The following is a 22,144-nucleotide window of genomic DNA, read 5'->3' on the forward strand; positions in this document are numbered from 1 at the left end:
AGTGAGTTACGCTGTTTAGGCTTTGTATCAGGGCTGATGTGAGAAGCAAGAAGCCAAGATCTTCCTGAAGGTGCAATTTTAGCTCTAGATGTGGACACCTCAGGGCACGGGTGCCCCATAAATGTGGTAGGCTCTGTCCATACGTGGTGTAAATACACCATCTATCTCAGCTTTGCTATACCAGCAGCAAGAAGATGTTTAGCTTTGCAAGGTGGCAACTGAAATGAGGCAGCTGTGACCTCTGGAAAAGGGGATGAGAAGCACTGACAAACAGTTTTGCATCGGTACCTACATGGCCCGTACCCGGTGCCTACAGATGTCAGCTGTGTGCAGGGTGAGCAGGACAGCAGCCTGACACCAGTATGACATTACCACATTAACCACCACTCAATCACAGGACATTTTTTGTGTGTCCCTATGGTAGCACATGTCCAGCTGCAGGGTGAGGGGCTGAAGCTCAGTAGTCCAGGGGCAAGAAGCAGTTTGTTTGTCTGCTACATCCACAGGGATCTGCTGCCTGGTCACTGCACGCTTCCACGAACACCCACACTGAAAACACCCAGCCTTTGATTTCTGCACAGAGCGTTTGCCTTCCACTTGGGGTGTTGGTGGTATAGTCCAATGTATTTTCTGCCTGAGCATGGAACTGCCTAAATAGCTATTTTCAAACAGGTTTGAAATGCAGTTTAAAGGTGCTCATGAAGAACAGTTGCACCCGCCTGTGCTGCATTGGTATGGGCACACAGAGGTCGATTTTTCCAATAGTGCAGGTGTGCTGCTGGGACACACAGTCTCAGCCGGGCTTGACTCGCACACTGGTGCAATACCAGTGACCCTTGGGAAAGCCGTTACGGTCACCTGGGCTGTTGTCAGTAATACGCAGATTATCCCTTTTAGTTACCACGCCAGGTTTCCAGGAGATTCCCCAGAGCTGCAGCCGCCCTCCTGCCAGCCGGTGCCTGGCGAGCCTGCCTCCAGGAAGAAGCAGGGGTCCCCCAAACCATCCCTCCACAGACTTGCCTGGCTTAAACGGTCGCTGCGTCTCAAGGGTTAGCCAAGAGTTAGCTGGAGGTTAGCGTGCACCCACAGTCTGGGGGGAAAATAACATCATTTCTCTCTGCATCTCCTCATGTGAGTACTTCTTCGGTGAATACCGCGCCTTTTCCACAGTGATACCTTCCTGGGCTGGGAAAACCTTTTTTGTGCCTTCTACTGGAGCAAGTGTTAATAACCGTAAGTAGCCCCAATGATGCGGCTGTGAATGTCCACCATGTACAGAGATGTCAGCATGTATGTGTTAGTGCCGGTGTTGGTAGGATCCCCGTTGAGTTTTGGCAGAAGCTATGCTGCTTTCTCATCACCAGTCACCGTTGATGTTCTTCTCAGGTTTTCCTTGACTTTGATGAATTCTGGTGCATGGTCTTCCTGCTTCTCCTGCTCTTTCTCCAACTGTAAGAAAGAAGAGTCACCGTTATCTGTGTATGCTAAAGGACAGAAGTGCATTAGCTACATTAAAGCGGTAGGCTTCATTATTGCTGGGTGTCCATTTCTTATTGCCCAACGCCGAATGAGTGTGTAGTGCACATGTCGGTGCTCTCTTTTTCCAAACCAAAGCCATGTTCACCCTGAGTCTCTTTTCCTGGCTAACTGAAACATATATTTTTTTTTCCTCCAGGGAGGAACATCTCCAGCAGAAAAGCAGGGGAGTGCTTCACTTCAGACCTGGCATGGAGGAGAGAGGAGGAGGTTTGAATCCTTCCCAGCAAAGGAGGCCTGTGAGCCTGGGAAAAGCTCCCAGCATTAGGTTATCGTCTAAGGGGGGGTAAGTTGTTGTACTGCCTCACGTTTATATCTGAAGACTTTATGGATCTGTCCCTAAACCACCTTGTTTCATATTCCTGGTTCTTCTCTGAGAGTGCAGGGCTTTGATTTTCAAGTGATCTTGGCTTGGCTGATATTATTGCAAGGGACCTGTTGTGTCATTAATTAAATAAACTAGTTTCATCCATTTGCAGTGCAAATACTGACAGGTAAGACAGGGAGTGACTTTCTTTTCAGCGGCAACAAGCTGACTTGCTGCTTGCACTGGCTTGGGTAAGCGGGCAGGTGCAGAGAGCACCCAGGGCATGGCTGTGCTGCTGACAAGCGCCCATGCTGAATATTGCTCTCCCCAGGCATATTTTTTGGCCAGAGTACATTCCAGGAACTGCTCCCAAAAGCAGCTTGGGTGTGATTGCAGCAGGGTTTGCACCTTCCAGCACTTCTGCAGCCTCTCACCTTGCACCCCAGGATGCTGAGCACCCCTGTGGTGGGTGCTGCAACACCCCCAAGCTATTTGGGGTGCTTTGAACTGGAAAGCATGCCCCAAGGACACCACGTGGGACCCGGAGGAGACCCAGGGCCAGTGGTGCATAGCAGGGGTCCTGGGCAAGGTGGTATGAATGAGGTGAATCCCACTGTGAGGATGAGGGTGCTGCAGCTGTGTGGGGCAGCAGTGAAGGATGTGCTGTGGCTCCCATTTATGGAAGGGGGGCAACGCTATACCTTGGGTTGAGCCTCAGCTCACCCATCTCCCCTGTGGTCTGTGCCTCATATGGGGTGGTTACGGTAACCTGGGGATGACCAAAACCTCAATTCTACCTGATCCAGCCTCTGGTGCCTCTTTAATAGCTCTTTTTCAAAAGGAGACTGCAATTTCTTTGCCTCTTCCTCTTCCTTCTTCTGTCTGATGAGCTGGTTTCGCCGTCGGTGCTCGAGTACCCGCTGCAGCTCTGGCTTGCTCTCCATGCCCAAGCCTCTGTGGATAAAAAGCAGATAAATCAGGGCCGGAGCGCCTACATCCTGGGATGTAACCACTGCCAGCCCGGCAACCCCAAAACTCTTCTCGATCCTAAATGGAAACATGGAAGACCCTGTCCACAAATCAGTCCTGGTCCACAAATCCATCCACAAGCCTTTGAGGGTGTTACCGGGAGCACCTTACTGTGGGATGGTGCCTTGGGCTGCCGGCCTCGGTGGGCATGGCGTTTGCTGTCCGTGTCTGGGGCTTGTGGTGCTGGAAGTTTTGCTGTTCCCATTACACTGAGGTGCTACAGCTTTCTGGGTCGGGTATGGAAATGAGACCATCCGTTGGCTCCTGCTGTTACTAGTTTTAATTATGTCAGTGACGGCTTCAGCAGCATTGAGGGCATCTTAAATAATGCCGATTTTTTTGCCACCAGCAGGGGTAGTCATTGATCTGCAATAATTGTCCCGGCAGCTCCTTTCCTCTCTGTCGCATCCCAGCTTTGCTTCAGCTGAGGGCCGGCGATCCCCCTGTTGAGATGGAGAGTTTGGGTCAAGAGGCCAAAATGAAATGTCCTTTTCTCCTGGAAGCCAGAGCGTTTGCTGATGGCGCAGGCGCTTGGGTCCCCTTCAGCTGCCCAAAGCATCTCAGGTGAAGCAGGGTGGCTCCAAGCCCTGTGCTGTGAGGAGTGGGATGATGGGAAAGAAGACATGGCCGGGACATGCAGGCAAGGCATAAATACATGGTAAAGAGGTGAAAGAAGTTCTCCAAACAAATTTCAGAAATCTAACACTTTGACTGTTGCCATGCCTGAATTTAGACACTAAGATTTACCTCCTGCAGCTGACCCCAGCCACCTTCCCACCAGCTTCTGCCCCCCTAGAAGCATGGGAGTAGTTACGGACGTGTAGGGCTATAGGTGAATGCTGAACGAGTCCGGATATGCTCCTGCATGGTCGTGGGACGGTTCCTGCCCTTCCAGGATAGTGGTTTGAGCAACTCATCTCCTCCACGCCAAAAGGAATCTGCCTTCCTAAAATCCATCAGCTTCCTGGCTTAAATCACTAAAAGCGGTGACTCTCTGCCCCACTGAGTCCTTGTCAGAGAGAGGCAAAAACCTGAAGCTGCTGGGAAGTTGAACATTTGCTGAATTTCAGGAGACTTTGTTCCAACTGCACAGAGTTTAATGTCGCTGAAGAACAGATTATTAAGAAGTGGTTGAGGATGCATTTACGCAGGCTATCGTCTGCAATAGCAGCTGGAGTGTAAGTAATCTTGCAAGAAAATACAGAACTAGAAGGCAATGACTGAAGTTGTGTTTTTGAGGAGAGGGAATTGAAGACCTCGTAGCTGTCACACACCGGGAAGGAGTGGGGCCTGACCACTTTCATGGGCTGGGTTTAACACTCGTTTAAATCAACGGGCTGAGAGTATTTACAAGCCTTATTGTAAAATGTGGGGTGTTTGGTGTTCCTGTGGGTGAAGGTCTGTTTTGAGGTGAGGAGGGGACCTCCCCATGTCTGTGCTAAGGGCTTACCCAGGGCACGGCAGGTCGGCGTGCACCATTAATACAAAGCTGGTCCTCAGCACCTGGAGGTTTCTCTTGACCGAAGGCTGGTTGGTTTCTGCTAAGGTTGTTTGAAAGCAGAGACATCAAACCCTGTGGACTACCAGTCTTCCTTGGCAGGGTGGCGGGCACTGAGGTGGTATCTCACATCATGAGAAACTGAACTGGCAGGCAGGAGAGGAAAATGCTCTCCAGATGCAGCAAACCTCTGTGCCATCACAACATGACTGGGGACCAGTGCCTGCATCCTTCCAGTGCCATGTTAACCATGCTTCCTGTTGTCATTTCTGTTTTTTCTTTATGGTGGGACAAAGTTCATGGCAGCATCAGCGAAGGTAGCTGTAGCATTGGTCCCAGAGCTCTCATGTTTTTTTCAAGTCAGGAAGAACTCAGACGTTGCAGAGATGCTTTTCCCAAGGCTCGAGAGAGAGAAAACCTGTCTTGGCTTGCTGGAGTTGCTTGTGGATTTGTTACTACTCTTTGATTTAATCAGCCTGTGTTGTTAGTACCTAGAGGTGTTGACTAAGATAGGGTTTTGTTGCACAAGCTGCTGATTTGAGTTGCTTCTCCCTGATGCTTAAGGGGAAAAACCAACAGCAGAGCAGAAATAGGAGCAAGTCATAGATCCTTCTCTCTTCCTTTCTCCCTTCTCTTACCCTACAGTAACATGTAGCAGGAAGTAAAACTGGTGGATTCGAGAGTGACAAAAAAACAGCAACAATGGATTATTGTTTGCAGTAGGGTTTGTTTCACATATTCTGAAAAATGTTTGGGAGGCTAGAGCCGAAGCAGGTTTAAACTGATGCCTGAGATGTACAGGACTAAAATGAGAGGGGTCAGGAGATGCAGGATGGCTGCAATGGGGCTGCCTCCTGCCAGCATCTGATGGCACGTGTGGATATGTCCTGGTGGCAAGCACAGGACTCGAGTACAAAGTGATGATGTACTTTGTATTTGCCAGTTTGAAGTCCAGCTCAGCCTGGTGCCGTGCGGTCTGTACCCTGTCTGCCACCGTTCGTCTCTGCTACCTTCGTTGCAGGAATTTCTTGATGGTTTGGTCCGTTGTGATTAGACTGGAATAACATCCTGTGAGATCAAAGCCAATGCTGGTGGGTGAGCCTTTAAACTGAGCAGTATCACTAGGCAGGGTATGGTCACTCTCAAACTAGAGAGTTTTAAAAATATCTGGCTCGTTTAGTTACCTCTGCCTCGATGCTGGAGAATGGCCTGGGCATGGTCCCTGTAATTCTTCTGATTCTTTGAAAATCAAATCAAACCCAAGCCCAGTGAGTGCCAGTATTGATTAATGCATCCCGCTGGCAGGCTTGATTGTTTGCTGAATTAACATACGTGTCTGGTTCTCGTAATGACTGTAGTCCTTTTGAACAGAGGCTGTGCTCCTTTTAATTAGATGGTCAAAGTGCTATCGTGTCAGAATATTTCAGGGTATTCAGAAAATGTCAATATAAAGCCAGCAGATTTCTTGCTGTGCTAAAAAGGCTCTGAACTGAATATGCTTTTATTGCTCTGATGTTCATACAGTTGCCACAAAGGAATGGTGTGGTTATAGGTTCTTGGTCCCTGGTGTCATTATCCTGATGTTGTTTCTGTACCCCCAAAGAGTTATATTGGGGTGATGGGGTAGGAAATCAGGAACATGAATTCTAGCCTCTCTTTTCTCGTTTGGCTTTTAGGGAGACAGTGATTAGCCTTTTCCTTGTACAGAAGATCTCACACTGATGCTATCCCAGCTTTCAATGGTTCCATCCAGCCTGCAGCTCTTACTGCCTCTGGATTGACCTGAAAGCACACAGGAAGGCTGCACATTGCTGGGGACTTGGCAAGTCAGTGATGGAGACAGAAAAACCAGGACCAGGGAGAAAACATGCATGGGACACTGAGAAGGGGGCTGTAGGGATGCCTCGCATCTTCCAGCACTTGTGGCTTGAGGTGGGTGGAAATAGCGAGCAGCTCCAAAAAGTGCTAGCCGATGCTTCGGGCTGGCAGAGCAGGGGGCTTTTCATTCTGCTTTTGTTTTAAAAGAAACCATCGTGTCAGAGAAAAGAGGAAAGGACTACAGCAAGTTTTACATGGTGTTCGTTTGCAAGTGAAGGGATTTATTGTGCCCTTCCAACTCGCAGGCTGTTGCTGGCACTTGTGCCTTGGCTGCTGAGCTCCGATGGCTCAGCACCTCTCGGAGCACTCCAGCAGCAGGCTGAGACCTCCTCTTACCTTTTGTGGTTCATCAGCAGCTCTCTGTGCAGCTCTTGGTGGCTCTTTGAGGCTTTTACAGGATTTAGGAGCTTTTTAGGTTTGATAAGGTCTGGGTTTCCATCTATGTAGTCTGGGTGAGTCAGGATATTCCCACCATCTGGTCGCTCCCGCTGTATTTCAGTGTACATCGATGCTGGAAGAAAAGAGAGGTGTTGGCATGAGAAGTCTCACCCCACTGCGGTGTGGGAACCCGCTGGAGCTCTCCTCCCCTGGGCAAGACGGAGGAGAAGAGGTGGTGCCTGCTCTGGCTGCTTGACACCCGTGCCACTGTCTGTGTGCACGTGCCTCCATGTGCTCGTGCGGGTTTTTTAGAGGTTTTAAAAAATATTCCCTCTGTGTTGTTGATGAGACACATATTAATTAGATCACTTAAATTGCTTGCCAGCCGCTCGCTTCAGTGGCTGCAGCATTTAGTGCCAAGGATTAATTAATGCAAGGCAGGTCTAACTAAAGCGGGAAACAGCCATGGATGTGGACTGGGCTGAGCTGCTGCTTTGGTCATCCTGGCCGAAGCTGTTGGTCCCTTAGCACAAAGGGAAGCTGTGGGATTTGAGGGGTTTCTGAAACACGGGTCTGAGGAAGTGCTGCTGTATCTGAAACCTCTTGTAAGGAAAGATTTTGCTGATATCCTGCTGGCCTAATAATCAGGATTGAGCCCAATGCCAAGAAAAGCATAATTCGCCCATGCAGTATGTGATCGTACTGTAATAATTTGTATGTTCTAGATGTAAGAGCAAGAGCCCACTGTTTTGGAAGTGATGGCAGCTTGGATTTCAGGCAAACCACAGGGCATGTTCACTGTTGGTATTTTCCAAATGCTCTACATTTCTCCTTTACAAAAAACCCTATACAAACTGAGTGCAAAGCACAAGTTATAAGACAAACTGCATGTGGTGGGCTGTATCTTTAAATGCGAAGCACAGTGGGGCTGCCTACAATTATTCAGTGTACGGTCTAATCAGGGGCTCAGAAAGAGCAATTTATTCCTGACTATTCACTTGAAAAATTTGGAAGTTTACCAGTAAGAACAAAAAGTCCCAGGAAAAGGGTGTAGGCAGCTCCATGTCTGTAAGTGTCTTGTTATTACAGTATTTTTGGGGTCCTAGTGTGAAGTTATACGGGTTGGTGGAGCAGCAAGGAAAACAGTTGTTCAGTGATGTTGCCTCTCTCTCTTATTGCAATCTCATGTATAAAAGGAATAAAACCCTCTAAAAAGAGAAATCAATAAAAAAAGGCAAGAGAAAGCAGGCTAGGCCATTCTTTCATAGTCAGTAAGTACTTATCAAATGTAAAGTGGATTGCAATCAAACAGAGTTGTGTAAGGAATAATACTGCTGAAGAAATGATTCAATATCAAACAACTTCTCATTGAATGTTAATGTGGCCAGTGCCCTACTGCTTTGGGAACAAAGAAAAACAAATCAGAGCCCATTACATGAGTGTAATTGAGGTGAATAGTTCGGTACATATTTAAAGGGCGTTTGGAAGCTGGAACCAGTGATTTCTTGTATCAAATTATTTTCTTCTAGGATCATACATCACTGCTGGGAGAAGGGGAGGTGGTGTGGTTTGATGTTTGATGGCAAGTGCCAGGCTGGCTCAAACCCCTGTGGGGCCGGACTCCACAGGCTGAAACTGGGGGCTCAACGTTGCCTTCCAGGGAGATGCAGGGACTGAAGAACAGCCAAGGGTTAAGGCAGCACAATTTCATGGCTAATTTTTGTTCGATGAAAGCCAGGTTTTGAACAATGAGAAAACATGTCAGGTTTTTGCTGGGGTAAAATTGCTTTGTTTTTTTTTTTCTTCTTCTACTTCTTCCCTTTTTTGGTCTTTGTTCACAGAAGAAGAGGCAGACAAAAGGCAAGGAAAGAAGGTACAAAAGCAAAGGTTTGTTTTGGCATGAATGCAATGGATGAGCTCCTGTTTCAGATGGCAAAGCAAAGTCTTCATTCTTCAAACAAAAAAGTCTCTCCATGGAGTAACTTAAATAAAATGTGGGGTGTTTTTAATGGAAACACCATTTTTGGACAGCTATCCTAACAGACTAGCCTCAGTATCACTGTGTCATCCTCTTGCCCTTTTCCTACTGTTCCTGTGCTGTTGTTTAGACCAGAGCCGCCTCCAGTGACAGAGATGCCCACACTTGCTTGTGTGCTGGGTACCAAATCCTGCCGCACGGCAGGAGAAGGGCTGGGGCGTGTCGATCTTGGGTTTGTCCATCTTAAATCTGCCTGTTGTGCTCTGCTAGGGGATAACGCAGCGAGCAGTGGAGGGATTACATGGCCAACCAAGCCTGAGGGACCAACCTGGATGCTGTAAATGGCTGTAACTCTAGTGATTTTGGTATTTTTTTTCTGTACCAAGTAGCTCTTGGGCCCTGCTGCTAGGCTGTACTAGCTCTTGGGGCACTGGGGCAGCACTGTTACTTGTAAAGTACTGTTTTCCCTCCCGCCTCTGTGATGTATGGTTTCCTTTTGCAACTCAGGAGTGGGAGCCCCTTCTTCCCTATCTCCAAGACCCAGATCCTAGGAGATTCGCTTGGGGCAGGCTGTCCCCACATCCTCATAGCGCTAATCCCCAGCAGTGTACAACGCTATTGCACCGTGCCATCCAGCCCTCCAGTTTGGTCTTGTGGTGTTTCCACCCCCAGACACCCGGGATGATAAGGGACCCCCACCTTGAGGTGCCCTCTGCTCATGCAGTATTTTGGGGGAGCACTGCGGCGAGCCCGGAGGTTTTGAATTGGCTAATGGGGTTATTTCCAGGTTGCAGCAATCTAACGTTGCATGACTGAGGCTTGCAAAGAAGCAACAATTTATCAACCTATTTACTGAAGGCAGATGGGGAACTTTTCCCTGAAACTAGCAGAAATGAAGAAAATACTGGGAAGAAGGAGTGGGAGGAACTGAAACTGACTGGAAGCGTTTCTGGCCAGGCGCTGTTAAACGGCATGCAAAAGTCCTCACAATGAGTGCAATTTGACTGAACAATACTGCGGGGGCCAGGAGACAGCAGGTAGCTCTGAGCTTGGTTTTCACTGCACTAGCGGTGCCTAGGGGTGTGCAGACGCTGACCTCGAGGGTTTGGTTTCCAGTGGGTGTCCGTACTGCTGCCCTGGGGACAAAGTCAAAGCCCTGACCTTGTCCCTGACCAGGACTGGAAGAAGCCTTGAACCACACTAGGAGAATAGCACTTTAAACCTTCAGAAGACCTTAGTCTGGAACAATTCAAGGAATGTCTTCATTTGCATTGAGCAGAAAAAGAAAAATGAGAATATGAAAGTATTGGTGCGCCTGAAACACAGCTTGGGGTTATGCTGGGAGTAAGCACAGGGCATCTTTTCTCCTGCAAGTTGGCAGATAGGGACGCAGTGCAAAATGTTTCTCATGGAGTAGATCTATCATCTTCAAGACCTGATGTAATTCATGTCTGTGTAAGGGGAGACAGACTGCTATCAGGCTGCTTTTTGTCATTATTTATAGTGCTGGAGGTGTAAATCAAGCCAGGTCTCTGTGGTGGATTTACTGCAGGATGTCTGTTTTTGCATGATTCAGCCGTAGATCAATGAACAAGGCTCGGCTCTGGCACCTCTGTGGCCACCATCATAAATCAGCAAAAGGTGTTAGACATTTTATATTGTTCTTGGCAAGATATAAACAAAAAAATACATGTGCATTTTAATACCCTCTGCTGTACTCAGAAAGACAGCGTGACCTTTTAAATAGATCTACTTCGGAGTATTGCTTATAAAAAGTAGCTGTGTTTGCTTCAACATACTCAATCTTTTGCTGGCTTTTAAATATTTTGCCTTTCCTCATTTCTAGAAGCCTGAGGCTTTCTAGGAAAGGTATGTTTCTAAGAGACTATTCTGTAAGTAAAAAGCAAGACTGCCTGAATGAGGAGGCCAGGACCACTGGCAGATACTTGGACTTCAGGCGTGGCGTATCTGCTCTCCCAACCATAGCTGTGAAATGAGGTCCCAGTCTTGATTAGTTTTCTAGGAGACCCCACAGGGAATATTCAGCATCTTTGGGATGGCCCAGAGACCAACCACCCTCCTGCCCTAGGGTGTGGGACTGGCTAGAGGAGGAAAAATGAGATTTTAATATCTTGGTCTGTTTTGACCTAAAGCAAAGCCCAAATTCCTGCTCAGTCTGCCTGGAAATGCTTATAAATCCCCCAATTCCTGGGAGGCTTGTGGTAAAATTATGAATCTGCAGTCCTGGCCCAAATTGTTTCCACTTCTGATTATGCTCCATCCCAATCTTTTGGGGAACAGGGCATTGGGCAGTTTTAGTGCAAAATTAAATGCCTTTGCAAACCTGAATATTGCAAATAATACCTTAAATATACCCTACCAGGAGCATAAAACATAGTGTGCTGCTTGGGGTGCTGAGTGGCTTTTGTGCAGCCCAGGGCAAGGAGAAAGGTTTTAGCCTGCACCTGGAGAGGAGGAGGAGGAAGAGGAGGAGGAAGAGGAGGAGGAGGACTGGCTCATGCCCAGGGACAGGCATCGGGTACTGGGGCTCAGCTGTGGCCAGAGCTGAGCTACGCTTCCCTTTGCTGCTGCTGCTTTTTGGTTTTCCCTCACTCGGAGGAGATGCCCTTCACAGAGCACTGATTTAGGATTAAGTGACTTGTCTCTCCATGGTGGGTTGCCCTGTGAGCCCCTCTGTGTTGGGATCGTGTGCCGTGTGCTGCTCCCTGCACTGCCGCTGGCAGCCTGCTTCACCGTCCTGTTGGGATGGAAATAATCCCCAGGAATGTTAAGGGGATTAACGGCCCTGGAAAGGGCAGGTAACCCGAGGGGTGCAGCTCTGCTTACATCTGCCTGCCTGGCTCCAGCCGTTCTTCACAAGGGGAAAACCAAAAGAGATGATTGAAAAGAAAATTAATCCATAGTTGTTGGGTTTAGAAAGCTGCAGTGTGGAGGTCTGGGCTCCTACCCAGCACTTCTCGACTTGCTACTGTGTAGGAGAACGGAGGGTGCAGCAGGACACCATCATTCAGCTGCTTTTTCCAGGTTTTCATGCCTCCTCCCCCTTGGCTTTTGTTTTGCCAAGTTCTCCTCGATGTCCTGCCCCTCTGTGACCCATGTGCCCTTCCCCTGAGCATCCCTCAGCCCTTTTCCACGCCAGCTGCAAACTGAGTTTCTCTTCCTTCAGCGCCGTAGGCAGCCCCGCTCCGCAGCGTGCCCTGCCCCGTGCAACGCTGCCCTGTTCGTTCTCGGCATCCTTAACTCACAAAGCTGTCGATGCCGTCTTCTGCAGCACAGGTCGGTGTTTAGCTTTAGCTGAAATCTATAAAGCGAATGTAGTTTGCAGTCTTTTATTTCTGCTGTCTGTGTAATTTGAGAACTGATTTTCCAACTAGAGCATCTCGGGAGAGGTTTGTCAATAGGGGCAGATGATGACCAAACTGCTCTTGTTAAAAATATTATATGGGAATCACTGTCTGAGCAGAGAATGGGCCTCTGTGAAATGCCATCCACATAAAAAGAGGCAGAAGGCATTATTCTGGGAATAGGATACAAGCTCAGAGGATATTGCTATTTGTAATTCTGTGCAGAAACCCTATTACTTGGTAGAAGGGATGAGACTGTGAAAACCTCAGGACGCCCAGGGTCAGAGCCCTGGGTCTGGGTTTGTAAAACCACTGACCCAAGGGACCATTTCCTGGGCAGAAATGATCACTTAAAACTGTGGCTACAGGGAAGAACCTCTGGTTTTCTGGATGCCTGGGGTTTATTCATGAATGTGTCATTTTTAAGAAACCAACAGATTAACGAAGGGCTGCTGAAAGAAGCTGGTCATGCACGTCCCACAAGTAAGGAGACTGCAAAACCAACACACTCAGTCTGGGTCAGCAGAGCCGGTTTAAAGCTATTTACACAAGTAACCTGAGCCTGGGAAATAATGTGAGTTTCTGACACATTTAACTGCAGTCATGGGGGGAACCTTCCCTTTTCTGGGCTATGGCCCCTGATGGCATCCGTTCCCCCGGGAGCCCTCCTTTCCCCGGAATGAGGGTACCATCCCTCACACCCCTCCTCCTTGGGAAGGCGGAGAGGAGCGAGCCTGTCCCCACACCCTGCAAGGGTTTGCACGTGCAGGTAGAGGTGCATGGAATCTTTAAACTAGCCTCAGTTCCTTTTAAGCACTGGTACACGCACATTTCTACCAGTTAACCAGAAGTTAACTTTTTTTTTTTTTCATTTTAGAGCATGAACTTTCAGTCAATGCATTTCCACTGTCTGAAGTGGAGCTGGAGTTTGGCCCTACAGCTTTTCCCATGAGAGTGTAATGGCAGAAGAGGTCATGCTGTATGTTAAGTCCTACAAAGATTTAAGCTGAAAGTTTGTCTTTTGTTTTGGATTCTGGAATTTATGGCATTTACTAGTTTGCACGATTTTCCTAACATTAATTAATAGTATTTTAGAAACACAGAATAGCTGGGGTCGGCATCCTGGGGCAGGGAAACAATTGCGTGTCGGTCTCTGTGAGCCCTGAGAGCAGTTTTTGGGCGTGTGACCGCATTGGGGAGGATCTGCTGCCAGGAGGATGAGCGAAGCCGGGCACTTGCTTTTGAAAGCCACTTCCTGCATGGTGGGTATGTTCAGGGCAGAGCGAGGCACCCAGGTGCTGGCTTTAGTAGGTGAGATGTGGGTGCTGCCTCATGCGGAGGCGAGGCTTTGGGCTTGCAGTGACTGGAAGCCCGTTGGCAAGCAAGTCTCTGCAGCTGAGCCCTCAAAATGCACCTTAACACCCCAACTAATCCGCATGTGGCTGTTACACAGCCAAGCCCGGAACAGAAAAACCTGTTGTTCCTTCACATTAGCTTAATGACTGTTGTGGCTTACTGTCCTGGTGATGGATGATGATGATGTTAATAATAATGATGATGATGATGATGATGATGATATGGTGACCCCAAAGTTTGGCAGATGCTAATTGTTACCCTCCCTGGGAGAGATGGTACCAGCTCCCATCCCCACTGTGATTTTCCTCTGCTCTGGTTCCTGTCACGCCGGCAGCTCAGGAGCATCTCATACCGATGGCCCTGGCACGTGCCCCCCTGCTTGTCACCAGGCGACCATATCACCGATAAATGATACGCGTGCTCTGGAAAGGAGGCAAAGAGCCTTTGTCTGCTTTTAATCTATAGTTTTAAATAATTAAGCAAGGCTAATTCTGGTATTTATAATGCAATAGGGTGAATGTAACTCGATGTGGCCGCCGTGGGAAGCGGTTCCCAGCTATCGGGTGGCTGCATTGGGGCAGCAGGCATGCGTGCCCCGGCTCCTCTCGCCTTTGCTCAGCCCCGATGTTCAGGAATAAACCCAATGAGGTCGCAGAAAGGGAAAGAAAATGCCAATGGAAATGTAAAACAGGGCAGGGGGACATGGCCCTGCAGCTCCCGGTCCCACTGCCACGCGTCACCGTTCCTGCCTCTGCCTCACTGCTGAGCATATGCAGGGGATGGGGCTGCCCACCAGTACAGCCATTGCTCCCCACCTGTACAGCCAGTGTTCTCCCACCAGTATAGCCTGTGCTCCCCACCAGCATAGCCAGCCTCCCCAGTCCAACCAGTGCCCCCCAGTCCTGCCCACCCTTGCCGAGCACCGTGCCGCCACTGCAGCCTGTGGGGCCAGGACCCCCCATTTACACCAGCACCGCACCTGCCTAAGGGGGGCACAGAGTGAGCACTGGGCGCAGCCCGGGCTGCTGACACGCCACCATCTGCAGTCACCCCCAAATATAAAGAACCCTGATGTCACCACGGTCACCCGCTGAGCTTGGCACTCATGTGCATGTATTTGGAAGAGAGAAATCCCGCTAGGCTTGGGGCTAGCTGTGCTGTCTGGTGCATAGAAGTTACCGGTACGCTGTTTTGTGTTGGCTAATGCTTGAAAATGCTTGTACAGTCAGGCAGCAGCAAGCTCCCCTCTGCCTGCAGGCGGGCAGGATTGGGTGTGCTGGTTAATCATTTCATTTAATTACCTCGGACTGTGATAAGCAAAGATAACAAGGCTGGGATCCCACTCTGTTAGCAATCACCAAGGGACGTCAGCCCTGTGCCTTTTGCAAGCGGCATGTGGAGCGGCTTGTTTAGTTTTGTTAAGCAGTGACAGACGCTTAGCAGTCTTTCTCAGTAATCACAAACTTACTTTTAATATTTCATCAAATATTTGCTCTGTGCGTTTGCCTGCCTATGATAGAGACGCACATCAATCATTAATGAACGTTTTAAGGTAGCTCAAAGGTATTTTGTCAAATACAGGGAAAATCCTCCCACCTTGATTTGCAGCGATTGTATTAGCAAGTGCCCCCTGTCCAGCCCAATGCCGCTCCAAGAAGAAAGTTTGAATTGCAGCGTGGGTTTCCTTGGGGAATTTCTTGTGGGACACAGGTCTGTTTGGAAAGGCAGAAGCAGAAGGGCAGCTTCTCAACCAGCTACTGAAGTATTAAAGTAACATGATATCTCAAATAAAATTTACACCAGGGTCCAAAGTCACCTGTGCATAAATACGTATGCAGTGCAGACGAATCCCACGGGGGTTCAGCAGCCCGTCCCCGCAGAGGGGAGCTGGCAGAGACGCGGGGACCCCCCGGGGTGGCTCGGGAGGCCCTGGGCTTACCTGATTTCCGCAGCGTGGCCCTGGGGAGCCCGGGGGGCAGGTGCTGCCCCGCGCCCCACGACATGGGGCTGAGGGCGCTGAGGCTGCCGCTTCTGCCCAGCTGTGCTCGTGCCTGCGTGACTTTTTGGCTGGGTCCGATGAAGCTGCCTGGCTCCTGCCAGGTCTCACTGGTGGGAGCGGGGACAGACGATCACGTGGAGGTGGCCACTGCACCGGCGCTCCCTCCCCGCGGCTCTCGCCACCCCACGGGGACCCCACTGAGGGCTGGAGCTCAGCTGGCAGCAGCTGGTGGCCTTGCCTGCTCCTCGGTGCCAGTCCCAAAGGTTCTTCTGCCACCCTGAAAACTTGCTCCCTTTGCTCTTCGTTGCTGGATGATGTTTTCCCAGGACGGAGGACGAGCTAATTGTTTTTTCCCCCCAAAGCAAACAGCTCCGTGCGTGCCCAGGCACCCGAGCAGCCTGCTCAGCACGGCCGTTGCTGCCGGCAGAGAGGTCGCGTCCCTGCTCCACAGATGACGATTTCTCCTAAGCGTGCCTTAACCACGCTCCCGGAGAAATCAGATCGCCCCAGAGGAAGCCGCACGCCCACTCTCTTTAGCAACCACTGCAACAGCCAAGCCCGGCACCAGGGCAACCGCTCGAGTTATCGTGATTATTCCCTGGCATGTTGCAACACCCCGTCATCTACCAACTGCTGCATGGTCCAGGGGGAGCAGCTTCTGCACCCCGCAGGTAAGGGCTGTGGGAGGGAGAAGCAGACCCTGCATGGGGGCCATGGGCATCCTGGTGGCACCAGGGCTGTGCCATGCCGCTGCATCGCTGCCCCAGGCTCCCAATGTCCCAGGTCTCATCATGCTGAGATGCAGCCCCTGCCTGGACTGGGACCCTCATCCCCATCGTTGCTGTGGCTGGAGGTACCATGTCGGCTGTCCCTGAATTGCCACAGCCTGGGAAACCAGAGGGTGCAAAGCTGAGGGAGCTAAACCACCCCAGCAGCTCCTTTGGCTCTTAGATGGGTGCTGTGGTCTGTCTCAGCCCAGCTCAGCCCACGTCAGCCTGCAGATGCCCAGCGTTTTGGTCCCAGGAGGTGGGCAGGGATGGGACAAAACCATTTCCACCCAGAGGAAGGGGATAAGGGAGGCCTGGGGACACTGCTGAGGTGCAGGTATGAGTTGCATTCTCGCACCCACAGATGCATGCACCGGCACGGCCACCTTCTGCCCTGATGCTCCTGGCTCCGTGGAGGACTGGAGAAAGGGGCCAGGCTGCCATGGGCATGGGGGTGCTTATTCACTTATTTTCACCACTCCACATTTTGCTCCTCTCCACGTCCCAGCATTTTTTCCCCCATCCCAGCCGTGTTTTCCAGCCAAGGACGGAGCAGTGCCGGGTGTGAAGAGAAGCCCCAGCCTCTCCCAGCTCGCCTCGCCTCCGTGGGGCAGCGCGGGCTGCTGGCACTCACCCGAGCTGCCGCTCCCGGGCTTCCCGCTTCCACTCGGACACTTGGGCTGAAGGGAATATTCTTTCTGGAAGAAAAGAGAGAGAAATGGGAAAGGACTGCACAGGTATTGCTCTGTTACAGGAGATGAAATGTAGGAGGAGTTGCTGGTCATTTGCTACTAGATACTTAAAAACAATTTTTTTTTTTTAACCTCCTGACCAGGAACTGTTAAATTTAATTGACGTGGAGCCTCAAGTGCAAGAGATAAGAGGCAGGCTGGTCCACATTCCCCTGTGTGTGGTTATGTGTGTACGTGTGCTTGCGTGTGCTTGGTCAGCCAGGCCCAACTAGCCGGGTTAGACATGGACAGGGTTTTGAAGGTCCTGTACAGCTTTTGCCCCTAGACCAAGGCTTTGGCGGAGGAGAGGGCTTTAAGTGGGGAGGCTGTGCAGTTTGTCTGCTCAAACTGCAACCTGCCTCGCAGCCCACACGTGCCCCATGAGCTTGTCATGGCCGTGCAGATTCCTGTCATATTGCCCATTGCCCCGTAGCCTGGCAGCTCATTGCATGCTCCAAAAACCCATTTGGCTCAATTTCAAACTGAAAAAGAGATGGATGCACATCTGTACTACTCCCCTTGGTTTGCCTTTGAACAGGCTAAAGCTCAACACCTGGTGTTGAGCTTCAGGTCTGTGAGTTCACTGGAGATGTGTCAAAGGGGGAAAAGAGCATCAATTCAAACCCACTTTGAGCTCCTGAGTAGGTGTTGTTATGGCTGGTGGATGCGGGAGTGGAAAAGGGCTGTGATCGATCAACATCTGCTTTCGACTGAGTAAAACAAATTGGAAAAAGCAAACTAAATTTTCTGGACATATTTCTGTCTGATATGCCCTACTGCCTGACCAGCTGCACATCTGGGCTCCTCTCTGCAGGGAAGTGGGTTTGTGGAGTGCTTAGGACCTCCCGTCCTGAACTAAAGGACTTTTCATGGCAAAGCTCTTTTTCTAGGAGCTCCTTGCACAACAAGTCTCTTTGCTATCTAAATTAGTAAGCAATCTCACCCTCTGCTCCTGAGTCTTTGGGATTAACAAAAAGCCTTTGTATTCCCCCTGTAGCTCCCTGAAGGTTATTGTGCGAAGGCGGTTGATTGCTGGGTGATATTTATCTGGAGTGGCTCCTGCAGACAAGGAGTTGCGTCATTCACCAACTGCCCCCGTGTTTCTTATGAAGTGTTTTCATGTCCCAGGAGAAGGTGACACGGGGAGCTCATCCCAGCATCGCTCATTGCGTCTCCCGTGCCCTGCATGGCCCCGTGTTGCTGTGGCTGCTATGGGGGTTTTGCAGGCGGGGGTCTCATTTGGAGGTGTCACCCCCAGAAGAGCGAGCCCAGGGGAGTCCCTGTGCCAGGAGCTGGTAGAAGAGCTGGGCGGCTCTGGCACGGCTCTGGCACGGTTCCAGCACGGCTCCGGCTCAGCTCTCTGGCACGTGTGGCCACAGAGGGCTCATTTCTTGGGACTCGGACTCTGCCCTGCTGAGGAAGTGACGTGGTCTTTTCATTCAATGTGCACGTGGAGAGAAAATAACGCTGTGCTGAATGTGCACCCGGAGTGTCACTGATGGGTGTCTGTACAGTTAATGAATGAATGCTGGGAAGAGGAAGATGGCTCTGGAGGAGCCCACAGCCGGGTCCTCATTACTGGGGCTGTACATTAGATTGGCTTTTAGCTGCTGAGTTACTTTGCTAGTGATGCTGGCTGCTGGCTGTCATTTCTCTAGCCAATTGCTGTGGCACCGGGAGCTTTCTTGTGTGGACATGTCTCCTGTGTATTAAAAAAACCCAGACGTGTCAAGTGAGTACCCAACACAAATACTGGCTTTTCCGTGGTTGTGTAATGCAGCCAGCCCGACATCAATGCAGTGACAGTGAGATAACGCCACTGCCAAGACGGGCTTGCTGTCCGCCTGGCCGCAGCGCCGAGGAGCCTCGATGCAAGCTGTGAATTACAGAGCAGACAGCTCTGCCTGGCCCTGCCTGCCTGTATCTTTATTAAATCTCCACTCTCAGCACGGGGTTGGGAGTGCAGCATCGTTGCCAGTTGTGCCTGGGCTCCCAATCTGCAGACAAAATTCTGGCCCCGCTGGAGTCACCTGGGGCTGGGACTTGAAGGCAGACAGTGTTTCATCTCCCGCTGCAGGCAGGTCTTGGAGGTTGGTTAAACATTTCCTCTGCTGGGTTAATGCTAGACGTTGGCTGAGGTCCTGCCTGCGATGGTGGGGACCGGCTGGGCAGCCCAGCCCTCCCTCCTGCTCTGTGTGCCCCGGCCCCCAGCACAAACTTCATGCAATCCAGCTACAACCTAAGTAGTCATGCTGTTTGCACGGTGGTGGTGACCTTGGCGGTGACAAAGCCAAGGTCAGGGGATGTGTAGGCTGGGCAGAGCTCTGCCTGGTCCCAGATACCCCGTCACCTCCGTGGCACGGGGTGGCTGGAAGCATGCTCCTGCTAATCTCCGCTTGAGCCATTAGTGTGTTTGCAGAGCAGGACGGCTTCTCACACCTCCCTGGCTCGCAGGAGGGAGTTAATGATTGCCCAGATGATAGAGACTTTTGCCTGCTCCCCGTGGGACAAAGTGGGGGACAGGACTCTGTCCCTGACCCAGCTGGGCATGAGGACATGTATTCCAGGAGTCAGAGGGCTTCATTTGTCACAGTGAGGGCTCAGATGGGGAGGGTGTATTGCAGTAAATGGATGGAAAATGCCTGCTATTTCCCATAACCTCCTATTTCCATGTGAAAAATCACTTCTGTGTGCAGTGTGACTGCATCTTGCCAGGAGTAAGAAGTAGTAATAAAATCTGGCATCGGATGGTAACGCTATGCACCTCTGCAGGTAAGCAGGACATATGCAAGTGGGGCAGGCGGATGAAGGACGAGCTGCACCAAGCCTGGCAGGTGCTTCCATCCATGGCAGCAGCACCCAGCCCGCAGCAGCCCTGGCTAGGGAATTTCTCCAGCAAGAGAAGGAGGATCCTGGAAACACTGCTGATGGGAGCAGGTACCACTTCCAACCCACAGGCCAGCTCCTGCCTGGGATCCCCAGTCTGCTTCGACCATGTCAGTGAGGACACCTACCACTTGAGCTGGAATTAGCCTGGCTATTAAGTGAGGTTAAATGCAATAAAGCAACATAAAGAATAAATAGTAAGTAGTCTCATGTTGTACTTTTACCGTTCTACGTTACTCCCAAACATCCTGGGCATCATTATATCCCAGCAGGACCTTTCCTGGCCCTGACTCCGATGCACAGCAAAGAGCTCCTGAACAAATGTCTGGAGGCAGTTTGGCATGTGCAGGCTGCTTTGAACCACTGGCTTTAAGCAAGCATCCTCCTCCATGGCTCCCTGCTCAGGGAGTGCAATGCTCCTGCCGCAGCTTAAAGCCAGCCTCCCTGTATAAACCATTAATCAGCGTTACTTGTCCTACACGTGGGTACTCCAATATTTACTTGCAGCAAAATTGATAGCTGGTAATGTTGGACCATGTTTGTGCTTTGATGAAAGCGGTTAGGGAAATGAGGCATCAGCATGGTCAGAGCGTGAGCCACGGAAAGGACGAGGGGGATGGCTTCAGGCAGGTTCAGATCAATACAGGTGCCATTAAGGCACAGTATCGTAGCATCTATATTGCACTACAGTCAAAGCCTGAGCTAATAAATTAGGCAGGGAATTGCTGCAATCAGATAATGGTGATAAAGAGGTATTAAAGTGGGCAAAATGCCACCAAGGCTGAGAACTGATGTGACTCTCCCACAGACCTGGTTTTGGGAGGGAGGCACCATTAGCAGGGATGGAAGTTGCCCAACCTATTTGGGAGTAGATGGGCTCAGTGAAAGGTACTTTGTCTGTAAGTTGCTGTAGCAGCTGCTGACATTGGTGTTCGGTGAATGAACACAGACGTTGATTAAAATAGTCTTATTGCTTAACCCAGAGGCTTTGAAAGAAGTTGCCATGACCTGGAACAAGGCATTGATGGTTGGCAGATCGAAGCCAGCATTTCTATGTGTGATAAAGCCACAAAACATGCAATTTAGAGATTAGCCACATTGTACTCTACTACTGCTTTCAATTAGCCCCAAATACCCTCTCGCTGCTCCTGGTGCTCTGTATGAAAATGTCTCTTACATGCTCCTTGATGCTGAGATACCATCTAAGCTGTTGCCCAATTCTCCTGTGCTATTGCTGAATTCTGGTCTATCTGTGCTCATTTGCAGCAGCTGGGAGTGATCCAGAGACCTCAGTGAAATCATCCACTGGAAGAAACTTTTGAGGATTAGTAAGACTTTTTCCCATCTGTGATGTCAATGCACAAAAATCTGTCAGCTCGATTGTTTTGCTGCAAAGTCTTGCCATGTGGGGTGTTGAGGCTTATTTGATTCAGCAAGCTGGTGCACATGTTTGCTGAGATGACACCATTTTCTTGTTAAGGAGAAACACAGAGAAAATCGGCAGCATGCCCAAGCACCTAATATTGCTGCTGACTCCCCACTGGCCTCGGCCAGAGGAAGTGCTGCAGTTTGGATGAATTTCCAAAATCTCTTGAGGGCGAGGAAAGGCAGTATAACAACACCCTCCCTCCAGAGCCGGCAGACTGGGCTCTGGCTTCCCGGTGGCGGTCACGACGTAGCTGCTATCAGGGCTGTTGCGAGAAACTGCGCGTTTCTCTCTCTTGCAGGGGCAGAGCGATGCTGGGTTTGGGAGAGTTACTCCCTGGTGGGGAGCTTGACCGTGCACATTCCTCTGCTCCCAGCTCATTATGGGACACTGTTATTTTGGCAGGTTTTGCAACGGGGACTGGCAGGCACCCAGGAATCGATGTCCAGGCACATCCCGGTGCTCCTGAGCCAGCAGCTATGAAATCTGCTGCCGCGGCACTGCCCTTGTCATGGGAAGGGGTCTCAGCAGGGGGAGAGCAGCGGGTGGCACCTGGCCAAACCCCCCCCAGCCCCTCCGAACCGCGGGCGCTTGCTCCATCCCAGCGCCCAGCCCCGTCTCTCCCTGTCCCGAGCTGCCGCTGCTCTGCCGCCCTTGTCCAGCCCTCCATACACACCTGCCCAGGGGTGAGCAGGTTTCTCAAGCAAAGCTGGGAGCTTGTATTACTCCTGGTCCCTGGCCACAACCATAGCTGATCTCACTATCAGATTGCAATGGGCTTTAAGAAATATCGAGTTATTGGTGTAACATTTCATTACTGGTCTTTTGACCTCTACGGATCTGCAGCATTTCTTGGGCTAAAGCAGAGCTGAGGGTGGATGCTTACGGTCACTCTCAGGAGGGCAACTAGCAGCCTCGGGGATTTTTTGACAACAGCAATTTGTAAATTCAGGCTTGCAGAAGGAGGCTGGGCTCTCGGTCCGGGTACACGGTCAGGCTCACGTTACCGC

The 22,144-nt window shown here is 50.5% G+C and overlaps 1 protein-coding gene across 2 annotated transcripts; it reads right to left on the reverse strand.

Annotated features, from left to right (window-relative positions):
* Positions 1–1,341: 1,341 nt before the first annotated feature.
* Positions 1,342–16,750, reverse strand: FAM107A (family with sequence similarity 107 member A). 2 transcript variants are annotated; one of them, XM_059823361.1, is made up of 4 exons: positions 16,726–16,750; positions 6,585–6,759; positions 2,641–2,797; positions 1,342–1,449 (listed from the first exon to the last, which is right to left on the reverse strand). In XM_059823361.1, the coding sequence occupies exons 2-4, from the start codon at positions 6,752–6,754 to the stop codon at positions 1,342–1,344; spliced, it is 435 nt and encodes a 144-aa protein (XP_059679344.1). In that variant the 5' UTR covers positions 6,755–6,759; positions 16,726–16,750. The 2 variants fall into 2 exon arrangements, with proteins under 2 accessions (XP_059679344.1, XP_059679345.1); XM_059823362.1 differs by lacking the exon at positions 16,726–16,750 and adding an exon at positions 12,815–12,836.
* Positions 16,751–22,144: the final 5,394 nt, after the last annotated feature.

The sequence above is a fragment of the Gavia stellata genome, chromosome 12 (assembly GCF_030936135.1).
Source record: "Gavia stellata isolate bGavSte3 chromosome 12, bGavSte3.hap2, whole genome shotgun sequence".
Classification (NCBI taxonomy): Eukaryota; Metazoa; Chordata; class Aves; order Gaviiformes; family Gaviidae; genus Gavia; species Gavia stellata.